This window comes from Stegastes partitus, unplaced genomic scaffold (assembly GCF_000690725.1).
Source record: "Stegastes partitus isolate 25-593 unplaced genomic scaffold, Stegastes_partitus-1.0.2 Scaffold51, whole genome shotgun sequence".
Classification (NCBI taxonomy): domain Eukaryota; kingdom Metazoa; phylum Chordata; class Actinopteri; family Pomacentridae; genus Stegastes; species Stegastes partitus.
This window is the reverse complement of record NW_007577782.1, coordinates 927,103-945,855: the sequence shown is the minus strand read 5'-3', so window position 1 is coordinate 945,855 and position 18,753 is coordinate 927,103. Positions and strand designations below refer to the sequence as shown.

The 18,753-nt window shown below is 40.1% G+C and overlaps 2 protein-coding genes across 2 annotated transcripts in view; both read left to right on the top strand.

Annotated features, from left to right (window-relative positions):
* Positions 1-6,549: 6,549 nt before the first annotated feature.
* On the top strand, positions 6,550-14,829 carry pfkmb (phosphofructokinase, muscle b). Its single transcript, XM_008307024.1, has 22 exons — positions 6,550-6,701; positions 8,269-8,342; positions 8,739-8,816; positions 9,078-9,267; positions 9,414-9,579; positions 9,667-9,711; positions 10,738-10,846; positions 10,964-11,059; positions 11,147-11,239; positions 11,382-11,507; positions 11,730-11,794; positions 11,885-11,948; positions 12,056-12,202; positions 12,311-12,381; positions 12,533-12,620; positions 12,746-12,898; positions 12,992-13,156; positions 13,260-13,321; positions 13,420-13,531; positions 13,631-13,730; positions 13,842-13,947; positions 14,346-14,829. The coding sequence occupies exons 1-22, from the start codon at positions 6,617-6,619 to the stop codon at positions 14,485-14,487; spliced, it is 2,337 nt and encodes a 778-aa protein (XP_008305246.1). The 5' UTR covers positions 6,550-6,616; the 3' UTR covers positions 14,488-14,829.
* Positions 14,830-16,181: 1,352 nt separating this feature from the next.
* espl1 (extra spindle pole bodies like 1, separase) overlaps positions 16,182-18,753 on the top strand; it is a 14,674-nt gene continuing 12,102 nt past the window's right edge. Inside the window, exons 1-7 of the mRNA XM_008307023.1 lie at positions 16,182-16,207; positions 16,353-16,441; positions 16,671-16,973; positions 17,078-17,818; positions 17,913-18,014; positions 18,150-18,261; positions 18,397-18,524. Of these exons, the coding sequence (XP_008305245.1) occupies positions 16,361-16,441; positions 16,671-16,973; positions 17,078-17,818; positions 17,913-18,014; positions 18,150-18,261; positions 18,397-18,524 (1,467 nt within the window). The 5' untranslated portion in view covers positions 16,182-16,207; positions 16,353-16,360. The remainder of the gene's footprint in view (positions 16,208-16,352; positions 16,442-16,670; positions 16,974-17,077; positions 17,819-17,912; positions 18,015-18,149; positions 18,262-18,396; positions 18,525-18,753) is intronic.

Here is an 18,753-nt window from a genome sequence, read left to right as displayed (position 1 = left end):
TTTCAGTCCTGCAGCAGCGGACTGTCCGCACACAGCATCACTGTGATCCACATCATGCTGACTCAGAGCACAAGTACAAGTTACATCAGCAGCTGAACCATGTCAACACATCACTGTATTACTTCCACTTACTGGTTTTAGGTGCATTTATACAACAATGTCATTTTCAGTCAGGCTCTGGGGGATGGAGACAGACTTCTTCAAGCTGCTAAAACATTCATTCTGTAACTTAAGCCTCATTTGAAAAGACCACAGCACATGAGTCACATCATTTTCAGTTCATTCAGTGACCCTCATGCCCTGAGGATGACATCGTGGAAGAGACCATGTCATAAAAGTGATCACTCAGAACATCTTAATACTGACTTGCAGTGACTCCTCCCTCAAAATGGGACAAGTGGACCCAAAACATACCAACAAAAGTGTCATGCCTTTACCTTTGGCTACGCCTAGTGGCAGCCTTTTCCCCCCTCTTGTCATCCTCCTCCTTCCTCCTGTCCTTTCTCTCTAGGTGTTCGTGCACTGGCAGGTGTGTGAGGTGTGGACAGGTGCAGTGATTCAGCAGATTACCTGAGTGCCTTCACCTGCAGTGGGGCGTGGTCAACAATCATCTACTCACCTCTCCTTCCCATAAAAGCTGACTTCAGACCACAACACAATGCTGGACTGTAAATTACTATTCAGTTAGTGAACCCTGGCTCTGCTCAAATCTGTCTCCCTGTTACCTTGTTTTAATTTGATTTCTGTTTCTGCTTCAGCTGGACTGACCTCGCTGTCTCCGACAATCCGGTTTGTTCATCATCACCATCTCTGCTGTGCTTCTGGCTTTCCCAAGCGGTCTCTTGGATCATCCACATCTGGTCACTGCATCTGTCCACCATCATCGGCTTCCTTCACCTGCCACGTTGCCCCTCTGTTGGTTCTATGGGATCTCAGTGCAGCATTTGATACTGTTGATCATAGCATCCTATTACAGAGACTGGAACATGCGATTGGACTTAAAGGGACTGCGGTAAACTGGTTTAAATCATATTTATCAGATAGATTCCAGTTTGTTCATGTTAATGATGGTTCTTCCAGCCGTACCAGAGTTACTTATGGAGTTCCTCAGGGTTCTGTGTTAGGACCAATATTATTTACTCTGTACATTCTTCCATTAGGCAACATTATTAGGAAGCATTGCATACATTTCCATTCTTATGCAGACGACACCCAGTTATATTTATCTATGAACTCTAATGAAATCAATCAGTTACTCAAACTCCAGGCATGTCTGAAGGGCATAAAGGTCTGGATGACCTGAAACTTCCTTCATTTTAATTCAGACAAAACTGAGGTTATTGTATTTGGCCCTAAACACCTCAGCAACACCCGATCTGACCAGATAGTTACTTTAGATGGCATCGCCTCAGCGTCTAGTTCCACAATAAAGAACCTCTGGGTTACTTTTGACCAGGGTATGTCCTTCAACTTCCATATAAAACAAACATGTAGGACAGCTTTCTTTCATCTTCGTAATATCGCAAAAAATCACAGCGAAGGTTAAAGTCTTTGCTCCTTGTTTATTCTGTCTACTTAAATGCATTTAGTTGGCCCGTCTCTAGGTGTCAGTATTGTGCTTCTTGACTTTTGACCTTTGACCTTGTTTCCGCTTCCTGTATCATATTGTGAATAAAATCTTTGTGAAATGCTTGTTCTGCTGTGTCTTTGTCCACACCTGAGTTATGCCACAGCACAAGGGGCATCAGATCCCCTCATTGTAGGGTTCTGGTTTCTTATTTGTCAACCATCTAAATATCAAGTTGAACTTTAAATGTAGGCTATAATTTTAACATCTTTTTCATAGTGTTTGCCTAACAACATAATGTAGAAATATATAATACAGTATGAATGAATGAAATGAATGAATGAATGAAAATTATGTTATTAATTTAATAATTTATAATTAAATTATTATAATTTAATTTCATAATTTAATATTTCATATTAAATTATGAAAATTATAAGTATGTTCTGCAACATATCTGTATTCATGTCCACACAAAGTGGACTTTAATGTATGACAGCAACACATATTTAAAGTGAACCAATAAAGACATGAAAAGAAATTTCACCATCACAAAGCTTTGAATCAGAAAGGTATTTTTATTTATTTTGTGATATACAGCATCTGTAGTTTGTGATGTGGTTCTATAAAGCTGCATTTCAGGAGTATAAGGTGTTGCCCAAGAACACTAAATGCAAATATTTTTAAATTCTCCATTGTTTTGCTCCTCATTACATCCACTGTTGCAATTTTACAACAACTGCATGTAATGGTTTCATCTATAGCCACAATGGAATGGCAAAAAAAAAAAAAAAAACACAACCCCTCTAATTTTAACTTCTTTTGACTTGTGACCAGCTAGTTTCAACTTTCATGTAATTAAACAGCCCATGTGGTTTAACTGTATTGGCTTTGAAAGATAGTCAGTGTTTTGTATTTCCTTTTTATTTTTATTTTTTAATTTTTTCCCCCCAGATAATTTCTGCTTTCAGACACGGGCAGGTTGTATCTGATTACCCGGCATGCTTTAACGATAAAGGTCATTACTCCACAATGGAGGAGTGATATCAAAGCTATTAATACAGATCAAATCCAGAAGGGTTTCCCAGGAAGAGAGGTGCTGCGAGGATGTGGTACACTGGTGTCCTCTCAGCCCTGTGGCTTGTCGGTGCTGCACTGTTGGCCTGTCTGCTGCTCTGGTTCAGAAAGAAAGGTCAAGGTATGCATACGGTGCAGACATTTGCGTCTTTGTGCGTCTGTGATGAGCTTATTGTGTCTAACTCTGTTTCAGCTTGTGTTACATTTAAATGGTGACACAGTCAGTTTGCCTGAGCAATGGTTTGGGAGCTTTTGTCACCTTCTTTTTTTTTTTTTTTTTATAGTTATGTCTTACCAAGTAATAAGTACACATGACATGGTTTCACATGTTCAGCTATGAGGATGACTCTGCAGTTTCACAGTGATGGTGGTAAAGAAGGGGAGGGGCTCCTGTTAGCTTTTTTAGATAGCCTCTGCGATCTATTTTAAGGAAGCTCCATTGAGCTGCCTGCAACAGACGAGACTCTCACTGTTGTCCCATTGATTGTTTCATAGCTGATTAATTTACATATGTGTCAATGCCAATAATTGACATCTCCCACATTGTGCTTTTGTTTAAATTTTAAATCACAATGTTCCGTATCGTGCTTGGATTGCTTTATGGTTCACTTGCCATGTAACATACTGTGATATATTTAATTCAACATTTATATTAATAGACAGAAAATTAAGCGTTTAGTTCCGCTTTGCTGGTCATTCGATGAATTCAGCTTCCTTGGCAGTGACTGAACAAATAGTTTAATAGTCACAGAGACACACAGGCTCAGACCCACATGGAGTTGTAGTACTGTGCTGTGTCTAATTACTCATCTGATTCATAATTCAGGACATGAATAGCGGACTAACAAGATATAATGCGTTTACTGGTGGGAAAGAAGTCAATTAAAAAGAGAAAATAGCTGACAGTTTTGTCATGGGGGTTCTAGAGGTTAAATTTTCCTTCGTACAGCAATTACAAACAAGCACAGACGGGTGTGTGAATTATTGGCTTTGTGAGCGGGAGCCATCTATTTAGAATACCCGGTGGTCTTGTTGGTGCTGTATTGAACTGGACATATTTGACTGGCTGAACTCAGAGGAGACTTTTTTTCTAATGAAAAAACAAAAAAAATTGTATTCATGGGCTTTTTTTTTCGTAGTATTTGTTCCTAAGCAGTCAGCCTATCAACTGCAGGTCGTCACAAAAGACGAGATAAGGCCAGTGGGAGTTAACTAACCTGCAATGTGCAGATAGAAGATGTTACAGGGTGACTACAAATGCTTTAACTAAACAGGAGAGAAAATGCTGAGGAAAAATGCTTGAGCAGCTGGTCTTTTGTAGAGAGGGCCTATCATGTGAGTGGGATGCCAACTTGCACTTCAGAGTGACTTATGGAGAGTGTTGCTTTTTATAATAACAACGGATGGCTTAGTTGTACATTTAAATTGCATACAGCTGAATGTGTAACTGCAGTTTGCCAGATTACAGTTTGGGTAACGGTGGTATCGTTCTCCCTCCTCAGGTGATGATGACCTCCATGCATCCAAACGTGAAAGTAAGGTGTCCTCGAGTGCTTCTATTCTTTATTTGCTGCTGTACAGATATTGATTTGTACCTGATCAATACAGATGATTGTTTTGATATCCTACAACACTAATTCACAGTGGATGATTTTTTAAACAGATAAAAACAACTTCAGTATTAAAAACTTACAATATTTTCCCCTTTTACCGTGACACCTCTAGATATAAAGTGTAACAGCAGTTGGTAAATAGAGAAAGTAGCATTACTGCTGTAAAGCTGTAGGACCCAAGAATTTCTGGAACTCCCATCACACACAGCACCAGCTTTTGGAGTCAATGAGTCAATTTGTCAGTCAACTTCAGTCAACCCCTGTCTGCAAAACCCAACAACTGACTACTGAAATAGTTGAGGGAATGAAAAGAAAAGTTTATTAGAAGGAAAAGAACTGAGACAAATACACTATAATGTGACAGGACGCAAATACAAGTATCACAAGTAGTATATACACAGTATCTACACTGTAGCATATCTTCATCTAAAATGACAGTGCAATACTTAAAGAGATAATTATTGTTTTTCGATGTCAGTGCTCTACAGTAGAATGTACCCAGATTTTTCAGTCATATGCTGAATCTATATAATGTTACCATTCTAGTGAGCACTAACTTAAATTGTAGTTTCCTTTAAATTACGATATTTTCTTCTTCTAAAATGTAGAAACTATGAAGTCCAGACATGGACCATAAATAACATCCATGCATTATCTATACACCTTAATCCTCACTTAGGGTCATGGGGGGGCTGGAGTCTGTCCCAACTGACTTAGGGTGAAGGCAGGGGACACCCTGGACAGGTCACCAGTCTATCACAGGTCTACACTTAGAGACAGACAACCAAGCACACTCACAGTCACACCTATTTAGAATCACCAATTAACCTCAACATGTTTTTGGACTGTGGGATGAAGCTGGAGAACCCGGGTAAAACCCACGCCACACGGGGAGAACATGCAAACTCCACGCAGAAAGATCCTGGGTGTTCTCACCGGTCCGTGAACCGGGGATCTTCTTGCCATGAAGCGACGGTGCTAACCACTGAGCCATGTTGCAGCCCCCATAAATAACAACGTTTCTCAAATATATATGATCTGCAATTGATGTATAATGTCTGTTAACTTTTAAAAATGCATATACCATTGAAACACCTATAGCAATAAAACATGAAAGATAAATATTGCTAATATAATAATATTGATACTGAATAATATTGAGCGATGTTTTTATGAATCTGGAACATTTATTTTAATTGTGGCTCAGGTGGTAGCGCGGGTCGGTCAATGATCGGAAGGTCGGTGGTTCGATTCTGCCCTGTAACCTGTGTTATGGTTGTTGTGTCCTTGGGCAAGACACTTTGCCCACCTTGCCTGGTGTGAATGCCTACGAATGGATTGTTTGAGGTGGCGGTCGGAGGGGCTGTAGGTGCAGAATGGCAGCTACGCCACTGTCAGTCTGCCCCAGGGCAGCTGTGGCTGCAATCGTAGCTACCACCACTGGAATGAATGTGTGTGAATGAATAATTGACAGTTGATTGTATGCGCTTGCTCCTTGAGTAAGAAAAGCGCTACATAAATCTGATCAGTTATTATTATTATTATTATTATTATTTATTCAAAAGCAGCAATGTACGACAATTTATAATATATCTAATGCATTTTAGAATCCAAAGAAAAGTAATTTCATTTAGCATTTTAAAAAAATAATAATTAATTTTTTATTTTTTTTTAAACCTATGTAAAATTTTACTTTTTCATTTAAAATTTGCATCTAAACAAAGAAGCTGCAGTCGTCTCTCTGTCTGAAACTTAAAGTCACTACTGGGCAGATTGACAGATGAATTAAAAACAAAAAATACTGCTACATTTCATTATTGACTTTGTCCTTGAGTACTCTGAGTCCTGACTTAAATCTAATCTAGAACTTGCAGTAAAATGTGAAACTGATGTCCATGGTCCCAGCGCACCTTGAAATGTGAAAAACTGTACAGCAGATACAATATATTATTGAGTATCTTATAATTTATCTTAATCAGAGGATCAGATTCCACATATTGGATGCACACCAGTCAATTAAAAAATTCTATTTAAAGAAAAAAAAAATAGTATATGAAAACTTTAAAGGGGTTTAGAGGTGAGGAAGGGTTGAATACTTTTAGTAGGTATGTAGGCACTATGTACATGCGCGCGCATGTGTGTGTGTGTGTGTGTGTGTGTGTGTGTGTGTCTAAAAGTGTTAGCACAACTATGTGTGTCTCCGTGTCTGCCAAGAGGATAGCTAAGCTGTGCACTTTTGCAACTGCTATTAGTTTCCGTAACAGCCGGGTTGAGTTAGAGGCTGCTTGTACTCCACACAGTACAACAGAGTTTATTCATTCACGGTCTCTTTCTCTCAGTCAGCTCCAACTCCAGGACCATGGCACAAACTGCTGCCATTGACCCCACCAAGATGGGAGTTGGTCGTGCGATCGCCGTGCTGACCTCCGGAGGCGATGCCCAGGGTAAGTGGACCACTTCCAGACTGGTGTGGGAGTGTGTCAAGCCAAGGAGTGTATTGCTGCAGTTTGTTTGCCTCAGCAGGTGGTTGAGAGGATCTGGTGTGTGGGAAGTCAGTATTTAGTGACTCAACAGCAGTGTTTAATGTCAATTAAAGAGATATTTGAGACGTAAAGTGAATCAGAAAGCAATTGGTTCAGAGTTAAACTTTTGATGTCTTTGGAACTGTCACTGGCGGTCAGAGACAAGTAGGCTTACATGCTGTGCATATCTGATCAGATCTGACCTTATTAAGAATTTGAAACATTTGTTGGCTATTATAAAGTCTTGCAGAATTGCCTTTAGATAACGCACTAGAAATGACACTGCATTTTGAAAAGCAAAGACTCCAGTCACTTCTTTATGGCCATATTCAATCATGATTGCAACTCCTCTTTATATCAAATCTAACTACTCATAAATGTATTATTAATGACCATATTTAATGATTTCTCTGGTAGAACAGAGTTATCTTAGGTATCTAGTCATAAAACTAACTTATGTAAAAGGGTGGCATTAATTACTTCACCCAGCATTACCAGAACCACAGAGTGAGACCGACAGTCCTCTGACCTTTAACTTGATGAGGAACATCTCCACTGTGACCTTTGAAGGTGTGTCAGTGACCCCATGAAGCCTGTAGTGTGAACATGTGAGACAGTGAGCTGTCCATCTGATGTTTTTTCTGTATGCACCTGAACTTCATAAGCTCTTAGGATATGTGTAAATGGAAAACTGGCAATTGTTACCTTTCTTCTTTTTCACCTTCAAAACACAATCCTCATTACTGCGTGCAGGTTTCTCCCTGCATGTGCCTGCTTAGAACTGTATCTGCTACGCAGGCTAATTTTAGAGGCATGACCTTTCTGTCATGTGTATGTAAAGTGGTGCAGTGTAGCAAGAGAGCAGTTCTACTCTTTCTTTCTTTCCTGAACTCCTTTAAATGTAAGTGGAGATGCTCCTGGCACCCACAAAGTTAATCTATCCATATCTTGTCCTTTAAGTAACCCCTTGAAAGAGCAGGCAGAGGCCTAGTTTTCTTCCCATCAGCACATGTTTACTCCTACCACTGGCAATTTACCAACAGTAAAATTAAGGCCAGATAACATGGTCTGTAACAGCAGTATCATTTCATCACCTTGCTTGTTGTGTTTGTTGCTCTCATCTGTCATTTTGCAGCTGCAAAAGCAAGTTAACATAATGTCTAAAAGAAAATTAAAAGCTGTTATCATTCCATGGATGACTTATGTAACACTCATGCAGCTTATAATCAAGCACATTGGTGGCTTAGAAGGACTATCAATATAGTCCACTCACATGTCACAGTAGTTAAGTTGCTAACATATGGAGAACAGCATGAACCTTGATGTAAGACTAAAAATGATGTACCAAAAAAGGTCATAATTTAAAACTTTGTATGATTTCATACAATGCACAACTGACAGAGATTAACAAATATAAGTGAGCTGTAACAGAATTCTCATATACTTATCAGGACTAATTGGTACAATCCCAAACACATTATTCCTGCAGGTATGAACGCAGCTGTGAGGGCCACAGTTCGAGTGGGAATTTACACTGGAGCCAAAGTGTATTTTGTCCATGAGGTAAATATTGCTTTTAATTTTTTTTAATCACTAAATTTTGAAATGTTGAAACAAATACAAAAAGGTAAAAACTAAGCTTCCGGGATACCTGGTGCTTCCTTTACTTTGCATTGAACCTGTTCAATAATCTAAACCTAAAGGTTATTCAAATAACAATATTCGAATCAGCAACAAATGTTCCCAACTGAGAAATTGGAGCTAGTCAATGCTTAACTTTTTGATTGAGAAAGGAACCTTATAATGAACTAATTGTTTCGGCAATATTGCATTGCATCACATTTTCACCATAATAAATAAAGCACTTGTTGGACTGAAATAGCTTCTCATGCCAAAGCAAAAATATGTCTGCACTGACCCCTTTTCATGGAGGTGATATTGTGTTGTGTTTGTTGACAGGGTTACCAGGGTCTGGTGGATGGAGGAGACAACATCCGCCTTGCCACTTGGGAGAGCGTGTCAATGATGCTACAGCTGGTGAGAATAAATTCAAGGATGCAAATTCATGTTTATCTGTGTGCTTATTATCTCTCCAGTTTTTAACTTGCAATAAACAGGTCTTTGTCTTTTGGTCTAAATTGAGGTGCTGTAGGTCAAGTGGTCAGTTAAATGCCAAGGTTTATTAAAAATGAACATGACATTAGTGCTTAGGTTTCAGATAATCCTACCCCTTCTCCTAACGTGCCGCCTTGTGATTCTTGTTTTGAACTGAAACCCCTCCTCCTGGCCTGACTCCAGGGTGGGACTGTGATTGGTAGCGCCCGTTGTCAAGATTTCCGCACCAAGGAAGGACGCACTAAAGCTGCCTGTAATTTGGTCAAGCTGGGCATCACTAACCTGTGTGTGATCGGAGGTGACGGCAGTCTGACAGGTGCCAACCAGTTCAGAACAGAGTGGAGCGAGCTGCTGGCAGACCTGGTTAAAGCTGGTGAGAGGCATAACCCCACAATTCATTATTCCAAGTAACACATAAATGTGTGAAATTTCTATGAAACCTGCTGTGATGCAGTTTCCTGCAGTCAGCATGTTGTTTAAGTGGTTTACCTGAGAGTTGTCATTTTAATCCTTGTTCAGGGAAGATCACACCGACTGAGGCTAAGAATTCCTCCCACCTCAATATTGTTGGTATGGTGGGCTCCATTGACAATGACTTCTGTGGAACTGACATGACAATCGGCACTGACTCTGCCCTCCATCGCATCATCGAGATAGTAGACGCCATCACCACCACAGCACAGAGGTATGCCAGGGGGTTTGTAAGTTTAAAAGATGGACAGAGCAGACAATTGATTGTAGGAGCCTTGACCTAAAATGTGTCATTTTGCAGCCACCAGAGGACCTTCATCCTGGAGGTAATGGGCAGGCACTGTGGGTGAGTCCAGCTTGTGTGGGTATTGTGCAAGCATCAGTGTGAATGGGGGTCAGTGGTCCAAAGCTGCATTTATAGAATCTATATGGAGTCAAAAAATGCTACTGTAACCATGTGGTTGCAAAACTACAAGACAAATGGACAAAAGAACCATATTTTTACAGTTATTTAAAAACTTGGGGAGGAAAAGAATGCATTTAGATCAACTGACCCCATAGGCCCACTACTGAACAAGATCCTGAAATACTTAAACTGCTTTGCTTGGGGCAGCAACTCACCCCCAACCCAGTGTGAGAAGTTCATCAGTCTTTGGAAAAGAGCCCTGAAGGAAACTTGGAGTAAAGTTACTGCTCTTTTGTACCTTTGGGCAACATCCTGTAGAGGTTTTCCAGACATGTCTAACTGGAAGGAGACCTTAGAGTAGACCTGAAACTTGCTGGAGGGATTACGTATCTCATCTGGCCTTGGGATCTCCCAGGAGGAACTGGAAAATGTTGCGAGGAAAAGGGAGGTCTGAAATGCCTTACTTCACCTGCTGTCGCCATAACCTAATCCCCAGATAAGTAGAAGAAATAAAACTGACTACCATCGCCAGGTAAGATGGTGGAGTTGGAGTCCATCCACAGGGCGAGATTCACTGGAGACGTCTTTAAATTAGATTGAGGATCACCACGATCACAACAATCTCACCCACCTGCACCTACAGGGAGACATGAGACAGGGCAGAATGGCTCACCTTTGGAAAAAAAAAAAAAAAAACAGCTTTGACAAGTTCTTGATATAAAAAAAAAAAAAAGCTTTGACAAGTTCTTGATATTCATCTCCAACATTATGTGTTAATATGTAATATGATGCAGCTTGTATGACACGTTTACTATGTTGTGTTGGTATGTTTAGGCTCTTGTTATCTAAATGGTGTCGTTTCTATTTTGCTAACAGAATCAGTTCTATGGTAAAAGTCTATTTTAACAAGTTGCCATTAGCACCACACCCTTACAAAAAGTTACTCAGTTAGCATTTTGTTTACAGATACCTGGCTCTGGTGACAGCTCTGGCCTGTGGCGCTGACTGGGTGTTCATCCCAGAGATGCCCCCAGATGATGGATGGGAGGAGCATCTGTGCAGGAGACTAATAGATGTAAATACTTTTTATATGTTTATATCATCTCATTCATGACCAATTTGACACCATCTGACTTTATAAGTACAGTCAAAAGGGAATATTAATTTTAAATCTTTACTCTGTCCTTCTTAGCAAAGAGGCCGCGGTTCCCGTTTGAATATTATCATTGTTGCAGAGGGAGCAATTGACCGCAAGGGTAAACCTATCACCTGTGACAGTGTCAAACAGGTCAGTAATAGCAGTACTCCGAGACACCAGCACATGCAGGCTTAAGTCATAACAGGCAGACTGCTCATGAACTCTCTGTCTGTCCAGCTGGTATCGAAGAAGCTCGGCTTTGACACTCGCACCACCATCTTGGGCCATGTACAGAGAGGAGGAACCCCCTCCGCATTTGATAGAATCCTGGTAATATCTCAATAAAAAACATTTTATTTATTCACTTGGTAACCTTGCCTCTGTTTAAAAAAAAAAAACAATACTAATTTTTTTTTTTTTTAAAAAACAAACAAAACAGTGTGGTAAAGCTGATCTCTCATTGCTATGACAGGCGAGCAGAATGGGTGTGGAGTCTGTCATGGCTCTACTGGAGGCCACACCAGACACCCCTGCTTGTGTGGTCAGCTTGTCTGGAAACATGGCTGTCCGGCTGCCTCTCATGGAGTGTGTGCAAGTGGTGAGTCAAATCTTAACAACACAAAGCAAATCCTACAGTGCCACACAACTTCCACAGTGCTTACAATATATTGCATACATATCTAAAATCAATGGTTGAACATGGCATTACTGATGTAAGTTTTCTTACTCTGAGTGATGTAAATACACTCCAGTAATGGGCTTTATATTTGATGTTTTGTGTCACATAAAATTGTTTTTATTACATCTTCTTCTATACCAGACTAAAGATGTCACGACAGCCATGGCTGAAGGTCGGTTTGAAGATGCAGTGAAGCTCAGGGGAAAGTGAGACATGCACCGTTGTGTTGTTCATTTGAAATTCTCATGTGTTATGCTGACTTTCAAATGCACATTTTTACTCATTTTTGCCTACAGGAGCTTTGAGAACAACTGGAACACATACAAAATGCTGGCTCATGTGCACCCCCCAGATACAAAGGTCAGGAATTGCATCTCTCCCTTCTTGTTACAAATCAGCTCTCTTCATTAGGTTTCAGTGGAAAACATTTGTACCAACCTGTGTGCCTGTGAAATTGCCTTTACTAGAGTAATATCAACATCGCCATACTGAACGTTGGAGCGCCATGTGCAGGAATGAATGCTGCAGTGCGTTCAACTGTCAGGACTGGGCTCCTCCAGGGACACAACATGCTGGCAGTGCACGACGGCTTCGATGGTTTGGCTCATGGAATGGTATTTGCACGCATACAACCAAGCAATGGGGACTTTTACTGTTCCAGGTTTACTATGACAATGCAAAAACTATATATACTATAAAACATACATTCTGCCCCTGCACAGATTGAGCCCATTGATTGGTCTGGAGTGGCAGGATGGACGGGAAAGGGGGGCTCCAATCTTGGCACAAAGAGGTGACGCATTTCAGGAGACTGCTCTGTTGATGAGAACATTAATGAAAATATATATTTTTACATGTCTGTTGATTTACATGAACCCGCATGGATAATTTTAACATTAAATCGATGTGAGCTACTATGTTCTGTGTTTTTTCCTGTTGTGAAGATCGCTGCCACAAGAGTGGATGGAGGAGATTAGTCTGAACATCACTAAGTTCAACATTCATGCTATTGTCATTATTGGAGGCTTTGAGGTGAGCAACAGTCTCTGACAACACTGCTGGTGGACTGTTATATTATTCACCTTCCAACTACACACTGTTCATGTTGATGCTAGTGAAAGTCACTCATTGCAGTTTTACTACTTTTCTCCTACCAGGCATTCAAAGGTGGTCTGCAGATGGTTCAAGCTAGAGAGAAGTATGAGGAACTGTGTGTTCCACTTGTTGTCGTTCCTGCTACTGTGTCCAACAATGTTCCTGGCTCTGACTTCAGCATTGGCGCTGACACCGCCCTCAACACCATAACCATGGTAAGGTTCTCACTGAACACACACAAAAACGCAAGCCAGTCCCAAAACAGTGAAGTCTTATTCACTACGTTAATTTCCTATCACATTTTGCAGACATGTGACAGGATCAAGCAATCTGCTGCTGGAACTAAGAGAAGAGTGTTCATTATTGAGACTATGGGAGGATACTGCGGTTACCTGGCGACCATGGCTGGGTTAGCAGCTGGAGCAGATGCTGCCTACATTTATGAGGAACATTTCAACATTCATGACCTCGAGGTCGGTCTGTTTTCTTACAAAAAAGAGAAATGGCATACATCAGTGAGGGATGAATAGATATGTTTTAAAGTCAGTGGTCTAAAAGTGTTTTTTTTTTTTGTAGTTGAATGTAGAACATCTGGTGGAGAAGATGAAAACCACAGTGAAGAGAGGACTCATTCTGAGGTTTGAGCGAATTGCCATCATTCGTTTTTGTCAACGTAGTTCCTTTTACACTGTTCACTGGGGCTCATATCTAATTTATTTTTCTGCTTTTGTTTTAGAAATGAGAAATGCAATGCAAACTACACAACTGACTTCATCTTCAACCTGTACTCAGAGGAGGGCAAGGGTGTGTTTGACTGCAGAAAGAATGTACTTGGACATATGCAGCAGGTGTGCTATTCACTGCAGATCTGTTTGTTGTGCACAGATTCATTAATAGCCACTCAATTTATTACCATCAATCTGAAATGACATGTTCTTTGCTTTTAGGGTGGAACACCTAGTCCATTTGACAGGAATTTTGGCACAAAGATGGGAATCAAATCAATTCTTTGGTTGACTGACAAGCTTAAGGAATGCTACAGACATGGTGAGGACTTGATGTCACTCAAAGCACAAAGTGTTGTGTTGACTTCTGCTGTTCTGACCTCCTGTGCTCGCCATGTTCATGTATGTTCTGTTTTTAACCTCAAACCTCCAGGTCGCATCTTTGCCAATTCTCCAGATTCTGCCTGTGTGTTGGGAATGAAGAAGAGATCTTTAGTTTTCCAGCCTCTGGCAGAACTTGCAGAACAAACTGACTTTGAGTAAGACTTCATTTCTATTTGTACTTACATTAACAAGAAAAGACTCTTAGTACAGTCAGTGGCCTGCCAGACGTAAATAAAAGGATTGGATGATTAAGCAAGTTTGCATCTATAGCTAGCTTTAAACCATGAGTAAATTTTGCACTCCAACTACCATTGTCATGTTGGTCTGGTTGTGCTGGAACTGTGCCCATATGGAGATATTTGTTCACATGTTAGTTATAAAGCTTAAAGCACTTGCGGTAAATTGAACATTTGGAGTCTTTCTGCACCCTGGTGGTCAAAAATGACTGAATGCAACTTTAATTTAAAAATGTCACTTTGCTGCACAGGCCTTCAAAATGTAATCTTGTTGTTTTCTTTCCCCTCTTATCATTGATAAATATTTCCTTCTGCAGACACCGTATTCCAAAGATACAGTGGTGGTTAAGGCTGAGGCCCATCCTGAAAATCCTGGCCAAGTATGAGATCAGCCTGGACACCTCTGAAAAGGCTGCAATGGAACATGTCATCAAGACAAGCGGCTTAGTTTCGAAGTAGTCTTCTTATGTGATAATTAAGGACTGGACATAACATAACTGTCTTCTTTTAAAGCATTTTCTAAACTCTGTTTAAGGCGAGTGCAATATAAATAAAGCTACTAATTTAAAAAAACACAGAAAGTCTCACATTACAAACTCTCAAGTCACTTGTAATAATTTGTAACAAAAAGCATTTACACTGTGCAGAAACTGGTGCTATTTATTATGCTTTAGAAATATCTCAATTCACAGAACCTCCGTTCCCATTGCTGCTATTGTACAACACTTAAAAAGTGTGATTTTCTACTTTCTGTCCCTCTATTTTGATTTAAATCTAAATTAAATACTCCTGCTCACTCATTTCTCATCCTTTATTTTCACAGTTTTCATCATGCAGTGTGTCCTACAATGTCTAGCTGTCCTACTGTAGGTTGTTTTATTAGAATTGTTTAGCTAAGCAACTACCATGAATCCAAACTTATACGCTCTTGGGCACTGGTTGTATTAAACATTGCAAACAGATATGAATCTGACTAATTATGTTTGAATGACTTGATTATTTGAGATTTCTTAGAATTGAAACAGCAAGATCAATTAGTGTTTTCAAGTCAAACATATAATGGTCAGGACATTTTTTAAGGTGCGTGTGATACTTTCAGTACCATGGAGCTGGAATATGAAAGAGCTGCAAAAAATACGGAGGTGGTAGTTTTTGCAATGCAGGCATGCATCTGCCAAGTAAAACCATTTTACTTTACATCAGATCTCTTGTTTTCTTCTCACCCTTTCCCCTTTGCCTTACTTTCTTTTGCTTCACGTTCTCTACCTTTTACTTATATATTCCATGAGCCTGCTGTTTATGAATACTCATGATTAAAACTACTTAGAAACATGATGACTACAGTAAACCTGTTAAATTAATTAAATCAGAAAAAACTGAACTCATTTTAGAATCAACGTGGGCTTTGAAGCAAACTAGCGTGATGGGACCCATAAGCTAATATTTTGTTGAACAACCCTTTGAGTCAATCACTGCAATCAAGAGTTTTCTGTAACTCTCAATCACACTTCTGCACCTGTTGACAGATATTGTGGCCCACCGTTCATCAGAAAAGTGCTCTTATTTGTCTAGGACAGTTTTTTTTGTTTTGTTTTTTTGTTGTTGTTTAAGTCTTTTCAACCACAATTCAAATGCTATGTATAATTTCACTAAATAATTTGGCAAATTTTTATTTATTATCACTTTTTTCAGTTTCTAGGTTTTTGAGTGACTATTGTGAATTTTGCCTTTTTTTTAATGGAAGGGTATGAATAAATTTGAGGACGACTGTAGAGAGGTAATAATACCCTTAATAATTGTTTATGATATGTAGTTGGGTGTAGCTACAGTATAGTAAAAATAAATGCACATTACCCCTTAGAATATTTGTTGTCAAAGGGAATTCGTCAGGTTCTCAAATAAAATTCAGCTTTGGCAACAGGTTTGGGTGTGGTAATACAACTACATTACCCATAAGGCATAGTGTCTCCGGCTGAAAGCGGATGTGCTGTCGGATTGGTCAGCGGAGCTTTCAAAAACAGTGCGCGGTTGTGTCTTTCCCGTGTTTGGACGTTGAGACTTTTAACTTATAAAGTTGGGATAAACGCTACAGCTGCTCAAACTGTTGGTATTATGGACGAAAAATATACTGTTAATGTACCGTAAAGAAAACATTTTCTTCAAACGACCACCGCTTTGTGTAAGTAGCAGTTGAGGCTCGTAGTTCAGCCATTAACGTTAACGTCAGCTGAGCAGCGTCGTTGATGGTAACAACGGCTAAGCTAACCGACTTTATCAAAGTTCAAATTTAACATGTTTTACTTTGACTAACGTGTCTTCTACAGCTGTCAACATGAAGTGTTTGAAAGTGGAAGACTACATCAAGAGGACGGCATCTGTGAAGGAGACGCGGCTTTTATATGAAGAGTTAGAGGTTAGCATTAGTAGCTACACAGTTTTAACACGATGGAACATGAATATACCCAGGAACGTAACAAGTTCATGTTGTTTTAGTATACTGAGACAACCTCATCAAAGTACTGTATCCATATACGCCCAACTCCATTTACTGAGCTAGATATTACATATGTTTTGTGAATCAAATACAAAAAAGGCTCCTATTAATTCTCTCGCTTTGGAATCCATTTAAATCTGTTTCGCAGATTTCTGTGAAGAACCAACCTGGGCTTCAGGGTCGCACGCTGTGTGACAGAGTCATCAGAGCCTGTAACCATCACCTCGGAGAAGGATCCCCAGACTTTGACCACATTAATCAGTTGGTAAAGCTGGTTGAACTTTCCCTACAGGGCTACGATGTTTCTGCAGCACTTGTTACCCAGAGCAGTCCGCTGTACATGGAAAAGATCATTTTCCATATTGTCAAGAAGCTAAGCTCCCTGGAAGTTCCCATGCTTTGCAGCCATGTAGCTGGGTTGCTCTACAGCAGACTTGCCAGAGCGCAACAGGTATGTACCACTCTGATCGGAAGAGTTCATGCACATGCATTGAGTATCCAGCTTCCACAATGCAAAATTAACCTCACTTTTAACAAGGTTTGTATGTTCTGTAGGGTGAAGAAGACTACTGTGTCCTTGTGAGGAACTGCTTCTCTGTTCTCTGGAATGGACTATCTGCTGCTAAAGACAGAAAAATCCTCAATCCACGGGACAAACTCCGTTGCCAGATGCAAGCTTTAAGCTTCCTCCTGTTGTTGGATACAGAAACTGCAATTCCTACTTCCTCTAAAGCGCCCATGTACACAGAAGATGCCATTACTGCATTTGAGAGTAGCTGTGGAACAATGACAAAGGAGGATGCCTCCTTTCTTATCCAGGAAATACACACACTTTTTAACAGATGCTGGACTGAGGAAGACAGGTCCAAGCGGTGTGTCGAGACATCAAGTTTTTATTCACTTTCTGAAATGGCGCTGATGATAGTGAAGGTCCTTTGTAAGGCCAGCCACTACAGTCTGGCCTCCACATTCCTGGATAAAATTGAGAGCAAGGTCCCTGACCATGTTAACTGTCAGTGTACAGCACTGGTGCTCGGCAAGTGGGGAATAAAAATTCATTCAACAATAAAGGCTGGTGAAGAGAGTGGCGAGGCTTTTACAGAGTGTGCCAGGGCCTTGAGGTGTCTCTCAGCCGACCTGGGTGACAGAGAAGCTCATGCTGTTCTGGAGGGGTGCAGCCTAGTGGTATGGGCAGTCGAAAGTGGGCACAACAAAGGATTTAGTGGAGCAGTGCTTCTGGCGCTGTTTTCTTTCCTTGAGGAGCACCAAGAGCTGATATTGAACGTACTGAAAAAGGTTAGTGTGGCCACTGACCATGAAATAGAGTTTTTATTTGTCTGCTTGTTTGCTAGAAAAAAGTATTTCTGACTGTTAAGTTTTTTTCTCCTAGAAATCAACACAACAGGCTGAGGGCAGCAGACTGCAGCAGGCCCTTTGCTTTAGTATTTACCAGGGCTTTGCATTTGCTTATGAGAGCATGCTTGCATCACAGGTAAGGTTGCTTCTGTAAAGTCCAGTTTCATGGCGACAATAAAAACTAAAAAGAATATAGATGAATCTTATATTTACAACATGATGCTGTACTTGGATTTCGGTTTTAGTACTGATTGTGATTTGTGATACTTAGCTGGAGGACAGTGACACACTGGACAGAGTGCTGCTCTACTGCAAAGCTACAGCTGGACTGATGATGACAGAACTACGCAAGTTGTCTAATGAAAGCTTTGTTGTCAAAGCAGGTGAGTACATTCTGCATTGGTAATGTTGTTAGATCACTTTTTTTTTTTTCTTAAATGCTTTCTTGCAATTACAACATATAGAGATTTAATATTTAATTGTAACATTCTCCACTTTGTTTTCCCCATGCCTTACAGTGATTGCTGTGAGCAACTTGGCCTGTGGCTTATACAACCGTCGTCTCTATGACCAGGCCTTCACACTTGTTGAGACCCTTTGTAGAGATATTAGCAAGAATTGCCCCGTCTCACTCTCTGTTGACAGGGTAAGCTCTTGAAGACTACTTAGCTCTATCTTTGCAATGCATTCTTTCACAGTTTTCATTAAGTGATGGGGAGAGGGGAACTTTGTTATAACATTTGCTAATTTTTACATTTGGGGTTACAACTGTTGCATTTGTTGACTATACCACTTACAAAAAAAAATAAATCACATTATAATTATTTTTGACAGATATCAGTCACAACTTTAGTGGTAATTGTAATTAAATTAGA